This window comes from Eptatretus burgeri, chromosome 7, assembly GCF_056783735.1.
Source record: "Eptatretus burgeri isolate ZD-2024b chromosome 7, Ebu_testis_v1, whole genome shotgun sequence".
NCBI lineage: Eukaryota > Metazoa > Chordata > Myxini > Myxiniformes > Myxinidae > Eptatretus > Eptatretus burgeri.
Window position 1 is genome coordinate 1,982,999 of NC_140967.1, and position 13,772 is coordinate 1,996,770.

Sequence of the window (13,772 nt, forward strand, 5' to 3'; positions counted from 1 at the left end):
ATGTTTAGAGTTGCTATTTTGGACAATTCTTTGAAACCATTATGATCACGCAATGGCATTTATATCAAACGTGTGTGTGTGTGTGTGTGTGTGTGTGTGTGTGTGTGTGTGTGTGTGTGTGTGTGTGTGTGTGTGTGTGTGTGTGTGTGTGTGTGTGTGTGTGTGTGTGTGTGTGTGTGTGTGTGTGTGTGTGTGTGTGTGTGTGTGTGTGTGTGTCAGTCATTGTTTCATAATACTTGCAGGTTTTTTTTTAACATTGTTTCATAATACTAACAGCTTTTTTATTACAATAATAAACTGAGTCGATGTGAACATGATTATTTCAAATTTATCTGTTGTTATTTGATTCCATGTTTCACGTCATTTTAACAAAATGAAAACGTAGTTTTCATTCTCTCAGTACAAAGTATTGGGGGCAGTATCTGTAGGTGAAGAATTTTATTTGGGAGGGGAGGAGAAATATAAATTAAACAAAACTGTTTATTGCAGTATTTTAATTTGTAAACTTTGAATGCATGTACGTTGTACAGGTAGCAATAGGTTATTGAACATATCTAAAGTTATGACAGCAAGGTGGCCGTACCGGTTCCACTTCTGTCATTTGACGTACAGTGTCGTTGCTTTGGTGTGTTCTTGTGTGCTCTTGTGCCCTTGCGATGTGATAAGTAGTTGCAGTAGTTTTCAAAGGTTTCCAGTTTCTCATGTGTATTGATGAAACATTCAAACCGAACAAAGCGGAGGCAGCGTTGGGGTGAACACCCTGTGTTTATCTTGCTGAAACAATTTAAATCCTGTAGTGGATGGAATCCACCATTGGACGATCTTCGATATCAAACACTGTGACATGATCATTTACTCTATTTTGTTATATTAAACATCTGAAATGTGTAAATTTGTTTTCTTTTCCTACAGTGAAGCTTTTCGAAGTAATAAAGACAGAAAAGAAGTTGTTCCTCATCATGGAATATGCCAGTGGAGGTAAAGCTGTTAATACCAAGTTGTTATTCCAAAAATGAAAAAGATCAGTTTTTGAAGATCTCTATTTGAAAATGAAAGCTCCATTAACTCGTATAACTTCATGACCTCGGCTTTGTCTTCCTGAATAACGGATACGAGTTAGTTATGCCTTCATTCTTGATTCATTCTTGTTTCTACTCCACTGTGGGTATTGTTTTACGGGGAAAAAAACAAAATTAGTTTTCCTTGGAATGCATTTGTTAAATGTGTTTTCATCAAATCAACTGACGGTTCATTTATTACTTATTAAGCTTTGGATGACAGAAGTATGTTGATTCGCTTTGGTGGAAATGGGGTCATGTGACCATTATTAGCATCTTTGATGTTTAAATGCATAATTGAATAATGTTTTGAGTGTTAAACTTCTTCCTTTTTAGAAAGCGGAGACACTTCAATCAGAAATGTGTATTTTTAGGTTATTTCCCCGAAATAAGCTCGTAGAGTGGGTCTCGGTTCCAGCCAATCCATCCGTACATGCGTCCATTAACATTTCACTAAAAATCGTCTCCTCACAAACTACCTCCCGATTATTGTCCAAATTTGGTACGATGCATCAGGAAAACAAGTCCGGAGACTAACACCGCCCGGACACGTTCGGAGACTAACACCGCCCGGCCACATCCGGAGACGAACACCGCCCGGACACAACCACTGTCCAGCTACGTCCAGAAACAAAGGGGGAGGGGGAGAGAGCTGGAGAGAGGTGAGCGAGGAGGATGCTGTGCACTGTATTGGAGGGGGGGGGTACAGCGAGGATGGGACAAAGAGAGAGAGAGAGGGGTCTGAGTAGGGGAGTTAGCAGAGAAAATGTGTTGTCCTTTATGAAAACACACACACACCATATATATTGGTGCTTGGCAATATTGGCAATTTTTCGGAAATCAGCTGATTGGATTCCGTGTGATTACATGAGTAGCTTTCACCGTTGTTTTGGGGGAATTTCATTGAATAAATTAAAAATACTATGTTGCATGAAAGACATTTCAAAGAGATGTGCTGCCAATTGTCATGTGACTGGTGGAAAAAATTTGGCTCTGTAATTTAGAAAATACGTTAATATGGTAAACGGCTCGGAAATCGGGTGTTTTCAAATATATTTTGCTTTGAAACTCACGAAGACAAACCATATAACCTTTGTAAAGCACACCGAGTCATATAAAATAACCAATTTAGAATTGCATGTACCTCAATGTGTACCTTGTAGCAACTGCCAACTGTACATCCCACTCGGGACATGAACTGTATCGCTATGGACTGTAGGGAACTTGGCAAGTGGCTTCAGCACTGAAGCAAGCTCTCTAATTAAATAGTTTATCAGGAACTGCCGACTTGGCAAGTGATAGCAATCACCAAACCATGATATTGAACACACACCTCCCAGAGACTCCCCAAATGCCAAATATGTTAGAATTGGACAAATGAACACTTTATTTATTTATTTATTTACTTACTTTTAGCAGTCGGAACTACTGCCAAGTTCAATTCTGGAGCTTAATTTTTGTAATTCGGCTTAGTTTAACGGATTGTCGCGGTTATGGCATGTGCGGAAATGAAATAAAGCCACGAACACTGGAATCTCCGGGCATTTATAAGCATTGCCATGTACCGAGCGATTCGAAGATTCGAAGTGGAGAGCGAGGTGACTGAGGATGCGCCTGGTGAAGGATCTAATTAAATAAGGCCGTTAATTATCTTCAAAAGGGGTGTTTTAATTAACCCAAACACTCAATTTTCACTCATTCACTTCCTTGGAGTTCCCTTAGTATGCATGCTAGGTTTCATGATTTTGGAGTTCTGGAGGAGACGCACGTGTTCACACTGACATTTATTGGTGTAGAATAATGATAATTGATCCATTAATAATTTGCAAAATCTAAAGGCAAATGAAACCTTTTTGTGAATAATTTGTCTTCCATTAAAGAGTGAATAAATATGTTACACACAAAGTTGTTCATAGTTCATGATTGGAGGAGAAGTTTCTTCCTGTACCTCATTGCATCGATCACACAGCTAGGTCATCTTCTTGAACAGGGGAAATGGATTCTGTTGACTCGATCCAAGTTGGGTCGGTGACAAGAACAAACCGATTTATATTGTCGTGAGACCTAATTTTGCTTATTTACACGGAAACATTTTCAAAACAATTAGTTATGCTTAATTAAGCACAGGGCTGCAAATATAGAAGCAGGTCACATTTTATGAGCTGCGAATAGCGGAACCACGAATATTGGGGTCTGACAGTATTTCAAACAAAACAAAACAAAACCTTGCATTTATTGATTTTATTTTTCATTTACAAAAGTAATCATTATATGAGTTCCCTGTTACAAGGAGCTTCAACACAGGAGGAGGCTCTTAGACCCATCAAAGCTTACGCTATGGTTGCCAAACTATGGTTGTTGGTCCTTTTTAAATGCTGAGAGTCGAGTAAGGAAGCAGCACATACCATTTTCATGTCTTTGTTGTGACTCGGCTGGGGTTTGAAGCATGCGCTATCCATTAAACCACAGAGTGATCTTGGGGTTCAAAGTCACCCCCATTTCCATCATCTGAAGTTTAAGGTTATTGCATTGTTAAGTTATATCCATAAGAATGATTTGTTTCCACCTCATGAGTTTTGGTTCCATTTAATCCACTGTGTGCTTTGTTTAGCCCAGGTTCAAGCCATAAACATCCATGCATACAGTCATAAGCCGTGTTTTGTGTGGTTGGCGTTTCGTGATCATCCTCAAACCCCTCCAATTTTCTAAACAATCTTTTGAGGCCCATGAAAGAGCTTGCGGCAGAAGATGAGCAATCAACATGCTAATAATGGGGTGAAGAAAACAGCTGGGAAAGGATGTGTCACAAGTGTCAAATGGTCTGAGGGATAAAAACGGACGAGACAAGCTTGAAGTCTGGTGCTCTTCTGTGTTTCATCACCTTGCTGATGATCGGAGGAAGGTTGACCAGTCAAATTCAGAGCATCTGTTTTTTTCACCTTGAGTAATGCTATGTTATCTTCTATAAAGAGGGGGTGGTGACCTTCTGTGAAGGATCTCCAGAAAAGCAGTCGAAGGGGAACAACCGGTTTAATTGCACAGGTTTGAAGAGGAGTGTTCCAAACTCCATGAGGGACAAACAATGGTGCTCTACCCTTTAAATGCCAAGCAGCACGTATCACATTTACAGTTTTTGGTACGACTCGGCCAGGGTAGGAATCGAATCACCGACCTCCCAGAATTGGAGCGGCCGCTCTAACCATGATGCCACTGGCCTAATCTAAATCTGCAGCTGAGGAAATGTTTATCATATCTTAACGCAACATCAAATTGTACACTATGCCAGTCTTCCTTGTTAATACACCAGAAATGGTGACTCCTTTTGTAGCATGTTAGCAGCTCTTTGAAAGTGTACAGCTCAATGTAAAGTTTTGCCAACATATGATTTGATAATTCGGGAGGAGCAAATGAAGTGTGATACAGGATTTTGTGATCATCGACATTGTGGTCCGAATTGAGAGAGTGAACCATTTCCTGAGATCTGGGTCAGAAAGTTTACTGATTGGTTGAGATCCACAGTTTTGTGAAAAGCGTTTGCTGCTATTTTTTGTTTGGATGTCATAAAGACCATCTCTAGAATCGGAGAGCTTGAGTTTATTTAAAGGAGACTATCGATGTCCCGAAAGAGTATCACAGATGGTGTTACTGTCAGTTAATATTACGTATGTTGAGCTTTATTTGTTACTTCCACCACCGAAGGTGGATGGCGATTATATTTTCACCCATTTGTTTGTCTGTCTGTGAGCAGGATATCTCAAAAAGTTCTGGACGGATTCAGATGAAATTTGGTCGAGAGGTTGGGTGTGTGACGATGACAAATTGAATACATTTTGGAAAAGATCCACACCGGGATATGAGAATTTTTTTTTTCAGTGATTCTTCACCATTGAAAGGAAGGGTGAAAAACGATAATATGGCATGATATTTCAGACAGATTCGGACAAAACTTGGTGAACAGGTTGTGTGTGTGTGTGTGTGTGTGTGTGTGTGTGTGTGTGTGTGTGTGTGTGTGTGTGTGTGTGTGTGTGTGTGACGACACATTGATTCGATTTTGGTGAGGATCGGGATCCGGATATTAGAATTAAAAAAAAAAAGTGATTCTTCACAATTTGAGAGATATGGACAAAAACGATATACAGCACAATACAGTATTTCAAAACTTTGTGGATGGATTATGACAAAACGAGGTGGATGAGTTGGGTATGTGACAAGAAGAAGCAGATTAGATCCGGTTTATCAGTTGGATACAAAACGTAAACTGTTCAGCCTGGCAGAGGTACAGGCTCTACCGAGTGCCGTTCTAGTTTTTAAACTATATTTGTTCTTGTGCTTTTCTTTTTTTGTGTTGTAGTGGTTATAATGACACATCTACCACCTCATAATGCAAAATTAGTACTCCTTAGTTATTTGTGGGATAAAAAGCATCGTTGACTGGTATCTGAGGGTTCTTTGGTCCCGTTTACCATGAAATCGCTCAGCTTGAAGTTAAATTTTCGAAAACTCTCTTGTCCATTAGCTGCTTTTATTACCAAAATCTACAAAAGCCAACAATTCAAATTTATTTTCCTGGTTTTATGGTTTTACAATGTAGTCATTGCATGCTCCTCACCCAGAATTGGTGGTTCCCCTGCAGGAGAGGTCTTTGACTACTTGGTTGCTCATGGAAGGATGAAGGAGAAAGAAGCAAGAGTAAAGTTCCGACAGGTAAATTGGCTTGAGCCGTTTGAACAAGAGTTCATGTTCTAATCTCTCGAACACTCGTACAAGTCCTGCCAAGGGCTCTATGTGACTGATTCTGATAGAAGTGTTCACAAGCAAGCTTTGTATACATGCTTGTGATTGATGCTTTATTTGATGTTGCCAAAAGAATGGAGATGCCTGAATGGAAGGTGGAGGGAGAGTTAGCTTAGCAGAAGGGAGTGAGAACGAATAGAGGTCAATGTTTTAGTCGGGGAAACCACTATTGTTTTGAGAGGCAGAGTGTGGTACAGAATATAAAGAGAGGGAGGGTGAGACATGTAAAACGTTTTCTGCAAATGCTAAACGTTTGAATTAACTGTACGAGAAGGTCGGGGGAGTATGAGGAGTACAAAAGGACTAGACACATTCGAGAGGATAAGGTCGAAGGTATCCTCAAGCATGACTGTGAACTATGACCTGATGGGTAGTGTGTAGTTGTCGTATGGATTTCTACATACGTGACCATTTCCCTTAGATGGTGATGTTTCTATCTATCGAAATGCCTTTTTAAATTAAAAAAAATAATAACAACGAAAACTGTGTGGATAAAAGCTGAACACACAGACTTTATCCAAAGTCTGTGCTCAAACAAAACTATGATAAGGTTTCTCAAAGCAATACTCGTACACCCTGATCCAAAGGCCAAAAATGCATAGCCAAAGTGCAAGTCGTGTTTCTGCCTTAATGGTTTCACAAGTAGGACAAACTCATGGTCTGTGTGAAAATTGTTAAAATGCGAAAGGGGTTGTGAAGAGAAGGGTGCTCAAACCACAGGAACCTTCACTGGCAAAGGCGTATTGACAAGATAAAGGTAAAACACAGATGGAGGAAGGAAGGTCACCAAAGATAAAGGTATGTTACAACCGATGCAAATTATCACCATAATGAGTGGATTAACAACTCACAAGGAAGGATTTCATTTTCAGGGTTGCACAAATTTACAATCTTGTATAATCTACAAACTGTTTACTCAAAAACGTTTCAGGTCACCCATTTGGATTTGCGTTTGCAATTTCTTTGGAAAACAACCTATACTAATAAGTGTGTGCGTGTGCGTGTCCGTCCATAAATCCGAGCAGCCTGAAAGTTTGCATGCATACGAAGAAAACTCCAGGGAAGTTCATGAGTGAAAATTGGTTGTTTGGGTTAATTAAAACACCCCTTTTGAAGATAATTAACGGCGTTATTTAATTATATCCTTCATCAGGCACGATCCTCGGCCACTTCCCTCTCTGGGGTCTTTAGGCGTTTCCTGGGTAACCTTGATGGAGTCTGAAGCCGCCATTTTTTTTTGGCCTGCTCAAACATTCCCTGACTTGGAACAGACTGCAATGATTTCTTAACGATAAAGTTTTTTTTTTTTATCACTTTCCTCACTCGTATGATCGAATGCCTGTTCATCATAGCTACGAATCCCTGAGTACATTGCAGTGCTTACAAATGCCCGGAAACGCCAGCGTTCATTTCCGCACATGCTAGAACCTCGAGAAATTCTTAAACTGAGTTGAATTACATCATGCAAGCTCCAGATTTGAACGTAGCAGCAGTTCCGATTCCGAAATTTTGTCCAATTCGGACATTGCCTGAGTGTTTCCTGGTGCATAGTTTTATTGACAGCAATTGGTAATCACTTGCCAAGCTAGGCATTCCGTTGGAATTGGCTTGAGTGATTAAGCCACCCACCGAGCGCCCTACAGTCGATAGCGGTACAGTTCGTGTCCCGATCGGGATGTACATTCGACATTTACGACAAGGTAGAGGTACGTATACAGCACACACGGATGTGGTACACATGGGGAGATTTGGATCTGTCGAGACGCTCCGCGGGTGTCTTCTTCTTCTTGCGTGTGGCATCTTGGCAGCCGGGTAGCTATCATTTTATTGGTGCGTGACATGTCGCTGATGCTGTGCCCTACACCAATACATTGGTACTCATTTCTCCGACCGACATTTCGAAGGATGACAGGCTGAGTCAACCCCACCTGGTATTAATTCAGTTCCCAACAGGGCTCAAACTCAGGACTGTAAGATCCCAAGCCAACCACTCTCTCCACTGAGACAACACCAGGCTTTCCAAGGGTGTGTGGACATGCCATGCCTGTTACGGGAGCCGTGGGGGCAAAGTTTCATCCCGTATCTTATTGATATTTTATCAGGTTTTCCTTTGTCCTCACAACTATTTCTAAAGCATTTGGTTATCTGGTGTGCTTTACAAAGCTTATATGTTTCTCTTTGTGAGTTTCAAAGCAAAATATATTTGATAACGCCTGATTTCTGAGCAGTTTGCCGTATTAACGTGTTTTCAAAATTACCGAGCCAAATTATTTTTTCCACCCGTCGCATGTTGCTGTTTATAAAGATCAATGTTTGTGAAAATATCCCTGAAACGTCTATATAAATGTTTTTTTGCGTTTTTTTTTCGATGAAGGATATTCAAGGTTTTTGGGTTGAATACAGTACGTATTGCAGTCGGTAATCACACTGACTCCAACCTGCTGATTCCCGAAAAATTGCCGAAATCAGCCAGGCATGTGTATGCGTGCGTGTGCTTTGTTCATAAAGCATAGCATTCTCTTTGCGAACTCCCCTGGCCCACCCACTATCTCTTTGTCCTTTCTTTGCTCGAGCCCCTCACCCTCCTTTCATCTCTCTCTCTCCCTCTCCCTCTCCCTCTCCCTCTCCCTCTCCCTCTCCCTCTCCCTCTCCCTCTCTCGACATGTCTGGCCGGTCAGGTCAGGGATGGGAGCACGTGCCGGAGCAGCGCGTCGCTGCGTCCACTTTCTGCCGGTACTCCAGGGGTGTCCGTCTGGCCATCCCCCAGGCAGATGCCTGGCCCTTCCCCATCTCCTTGAGATGCTGATCAACCTGCTGCAACCACGAGGCACGTGGTCGGCCCATTGGCTCTTTCACTCATGAGGCTCCCTCGCTAAAATAATCTGGTGAGCAGGGTCAACGTCAGGAAAATGAACCGCATGTCCATACATCCGCAGCTGACGCTCACGGACTATTCAGGAAACAAATCTCATTTGAGTCTCTCTCAGCAACCACTAATTGGACACAATGTCCGACCAGCGATAGCCAAGGATTCTCCGAAGAGACCTGGTACCAGAGGAATTAAGTCTCCATCTCAGATCCCTGGTCAGAGTCCAAGTCTCACATCCGCAGAGCAAGACTGTGAAAGCACCAAGGACTTGAAGACTTGGACTTTCGTCTTCTTGCACAGGTACCGGCAGCGCCACACCCCATGATCCAGTAAATCCTTGACTTCCCAGGCTTGACCCAGACATCTGTTGACCTCTGGCTCACAGCCAGCAGAGACATGAATGTCACTGCCAAGGGAAGTGAATCTCTTGCTGACCTCAACATCCTCACCACAAACAGGTACAGGCAAAATATCAGCATCCAAGATGTCATTGAAAGCCTGGATGTTAGATTTGACTCAGGAATCCCAAAAACCCAGCGGCTCCGACTCCTAATTCATCACCTTGAAGGCCCCCAAAAGGATATCCAGAGTCTCCGCAAAGATGACTGCATCATCTGCGAAATCATGGTCAGAGATATTGACATTCCAAAACGATGTACCGCAGCTTGATCTCTCCAATATCCTCCCCAGAATCCAGTCCATACAAGTACTGAAAGGTGTGGGGTCAGTACACACTCCTGATGAACTCCAGTCACAAATGGAAATAGGTTGCAGATAGTATCAGCACATCTCACAGCACTCTCAGTACAAGAGTATTGTTCAGACAACAGATTGATCAGATTTTGTTGTCCCGTATGAAGACCAATAATCCTCTGGAGTGCATCCCGATTCACTGAATCAAACAATTTGCAGAGATCAACAGAGGCTGCAAGCAGCCCTGCTGAAACTCTCGTCTGTTGTCGGTGAGGTCCTGAAGTGCAAGGATACGGTCAATCGTTGACCTCTTTGGTGTAAAGCCTGACTGCCCTGGGCACTGCTGCTCAAGCAGATGGTGGTGAACCCTTTCAATAATCATCCGAGCAAAGACCTTGTAAGGCACTGAGAGCAGCGTCACCCCTCTTTAGTTGTTGCAGGCCTAGCGATCACCCTTCCCTTTCCAGAGAGGGACAACAAGGCCCCTCTTCCAGTTAGTTTGGATGACGCCTGTGTTACAGGCAGAACACAGAACTGCATGCAACGACATGAGTGCAGCATTTCCACCGGCCTTGAGAAGTTCAGCATGGATGCCATAGATCCCATGGTGCCTTGAGAGACAAAATTATTTTTCGCCCGATGGTGAGTTCCAAGACATCCACCAGCAACATCAAGGATGGTGGGTGGTCTAGAAGGCATTCCACAACTCTCATTATTCCAGCACACATTCCACAACCTAAAGCACCCAGACCTCCCAAATCCCCACTCAGCCTGTTCGCAAACTCCTCAGCTTCCCTCTTATCCTTGAGCTTGCCAACATCCAGCCTAGGCTGGGATGGTACCATTCTCCTGGATTGAAGCAGAAACTTCAAAGTTGCTACCACAAGCCTGTGGTCGATATTGAGGAACTGAGCACTCCGGTAGACCCTGCTGTTCTGGATCATCTTACAGCAACCATCAACGAGCACGTGGTCAATCTCCTTTGCCACACCGCCAGCGTTGGAATACCAAATCCAGCGATGAACTTGTGGGCACTGAAACCATGAACCAGCCACGTTAAGTGCAGGGCTTCTTGCAAATTCAAGGAACTTCATGCTATTCAGGTTCTCAGTTCCAGACCCATGGGGACCAACACATGTCTCATAACCATCCCGATCAGTTCCAATTGATGCATTGAAATTCCCCAAGACAGGAAGAGTTTCTCGCCTGCGGCACTGATCAACCAGACTCAAGCGTAGCATAGAATGCGTCCTTCACGGTGAGATCACTCGCTTCAGTCAGAGCATAAACAGAGACCAGGGAGATGACACCCAAGGAGTGACGAATCCTTCGTCTCATAATACTGTTGCGGATTCCGCGCCCGCCGGCGTGCTGACGGCCACGTAACTCGAATCGCGGCACGTCGCCCACCGGACGGACAATCCAGTCGTGACCCTCTCGGACTAACGCCGGGAACCAGTCACGGGTGGACCTTTCGGTCTCACCGCGATCGAGCCAATCAGCCCCCGCGTGGGATAGGGTTGCTCGCCAAATTCGACCTACCTAAGTACCCACGCGGAGGGTAGACCGGGCGATCGCACCTCGCCGCAGGTTGACTTCGGACACGGGCCACTTAAGCGACCCGTTCCGTACTATCAGAATAACCGAGCGGTGTTATCGTCGACCCCGACGGTTCGATTAATTATCGGGCGTATTCAGCCCACTACCAACCCTTTACGTGAAGCAAGATGAGGATTCAATGGGAGAAAAAGACGAAGCGAAGCGGGAGAACAGTTCAATAATAAAGCACATTTATTCGCGGCACACGGGAAGCACACATATTCAATTCCACCAAAAGCACACAAAAAAAAAAGAAAACACAATTCCATTTACACAAAAAGCAAATATAAAAGCGAAGACAATGCAGAGCTAATACCGACTACCGAGCACACGGCAACACTTATACAATTCTACCTCACAGACGGCGCCGACAACACATACCCAAAACCAAGGAAAGAATACCCTCAAGGATGAGGCGGGCCTGAGGCCGAGACCGGGTCGCGCCTACCCGTCTGGTGATGAGACGCGGAGCGGCGATGGCGCCCCAACCCCGCGGGCCTCGCGGAGGGTGTCTGGTAGGGGGTGGGAAAGGGGCCCCCTTGGTCGCACTATCTCAGCGCGGGGGGAAACAGGAGGGGGTTGTTGATGCTCGGGGTATAGAGGATCTTTATTATCCCTGGTGTGCGTCTCCACCTCGGCCAGGTCGCGCTGTCGGCCTCCCTCGGGTGCAGCTCCCTGCACGACGCGAGCACCCCCTCGTCTGGTGTCGCCGCCTTTCCACAGCTCGTCCCCTCCGTTCCGACTCCAACGCACACGACGAGCAGCTCCACCGCCCGTGAAGTCTTGACCCTCTGCTTCCGACTCTCCTACTCTCCGCCTCTGGACTCTCCGACTCTCCACTCTTCTTTGGACTCTCCTCACTCCTGACTGACGAACACGGTCCTTTTATCCCCCCGTAGCTTCGCCTTTGACCCCCTCCCTTTGACCTTTCACCTCGCTCCCCATTGGCCCGAGAAAAAGTGGGCGTGAAGGCTTTTTGATCCACAAATTTGCATATATCGATCGTCCTGGAGGCGGGGCCAAATCGCCCCTCGCTCACCGATTGGACGGCAAAAAGTGGGCGTGTGTCGTTTTTGATCCGTTTTTGAAGCACAAAATCCGTGATTTTGTACACGCTGTTCGACGCGCGCTCTGCACGAGTCCAACACCGGTACCCACAGCGGGGCAAGAACGGTGGCGATGCTACGGTTGCGAGGTGTGACGTGAAGATTGTGGCGGTTGTGGTGAAGCGGCGTTGTGGTTGATGTTGTGGTTGTGGTGGTAATCATGGCGGTTGGTCCAAAATAAAGATAGTAAAAGAAAAACGGCTATCCTGAAGAGTCGCAGCACGCATAAATGACATGTATTCCCACTAGACAACGGGTTTGGGCCTAACTACACATGCACTTACCGAGATACCTCACCTAAGGGACCTGAATGGTGGTTTGCGAATTTGGTAACCACAACACTACCCCCTCCCCTTTTTACAGACTCGTCCCGAGTCGTCAAATTTTCGTGTGCCATCATGTGTAGTTTTCCCCGAGTACATTTTACCTACGGATCCCTGAGTGCGACATTCATGGTATTCGTGTCCCCAAAATAAATAACCTGAGGGCTGCGTAACTATCTAAACAAACTCACTCACACGGACGACTTAAATAAAATTGCCGGCGCTAAGACAGACATGCCGGGGGCACACTCATATTTACAGTACATCTTAACCTTAACTTACAAATTTTACACTAAACCATGGCCCAGGATCAATGAACTCTGCAAAAGAAAAGCAGTTAGCAGGGAGCCAGGCTGCCCACATGCAGTCTCTGACTCAAACAATGCAGGTGACAGGGAACGTGGCTGGCTGCTCACACGCAGTCCAAGACCTTCCCTTTTGAACTGAACGCAGTGAACCACAACGGTGCATGGGCTGCACAACGCAGTCTCCGTGCCAGCTCAAGTGGCACACGCAATGAGCACAACGAATGGATGGATGAATGGATGGACGCAAACACGGTGCACGGGCCGCCACTGCAGGCCCGTGTTGTAGCTGCCAACAGGGCAGTTCTCGCAGCTTGCAAACTGTTGCCTTGATCCTGGCGCACATGGAAATGAACAGGGGGGGCAAAGCAAAAATTGAACGGGGCTGGTGAACGTGGGCAGTGGGCATGGCATGGCAAAGGTGAGCAGGCAAACACAGCCCGCAGAAGAAGGCCGCTGCAGGCAAACACAGCCCGCAGAAGAAGGCCGCTGCAGGCAAACACAGCCCGCAGAAGAAGACCGTTGCAGGCAAACACAGCCGGCAGATGAACTGGCCGGCACAGGCCTCGAAGAAAAACAGCCAGCAGATGAACTGGCCGGCACAGGCCTTGACGCAAAACACGGCCAGCAGATGAACTGGCCGGCACAGGCCTTGCAGAAAAACAGCCAGCCGGCAGACGATCCAGCCGGCACAGGCCTTGCAGCTAAGCAGCTGCAGACGATCCAGCCGGCACAGGCCTTGCAGCACAGCAGCTGCAGACGAAGTTGGCCGGCCTCCGCCTTGAAGCAAAACACGGCCAGCCGATGAAGTTGGCCAGCTCTTGCCGTTCAGTGGAGGGTGGTGGAGGGAGTGCGGTGGTGCTGGCCACTTGGAAGGCGGGCTCGGACCTACCTACCTGTCTCCCTCCCAACCTATCGCCTTTGCCTGTCACTGTACATACCCACTCCCTTAATTTGTCAAACCCCAATTTAGCCCCAACTTAATTTTTTTTTCTGTTGTTTTTATTTTTACTTCCCCACTATAA

The 13,772-nt window shown here is 45.4% G+C and overlaps 1 protein-coding gene across 3 annotated transcripts in view; it reads left to right on the forward strand.

The window, feature by feature from the left end:
- Nucleotides 1-13,772, forward strand: part of LOC147022550 (MAP/microtubule affinity-regulating kinase 3-like) — a 145,052-nt gene that overhangs the window by 37,181 nt on the left and 94,099 nt on the right. For all 3 annotated transcript variants that reach the window (XM_085887237.1, XM_085887235.1, XM_085887238.1), the window contains exons 5-6: nt 913-978; nt 5,692-5,762. In XM_085887237.1, coding sequence (XP_085743363.1) covers nt 913-978; nt 5,692-5,762 — 137 coding nt within the window. The remainder of the gene's footprint in view (nt 1-912; nt 979-5,691; nt 5,763-13,772) is intronic.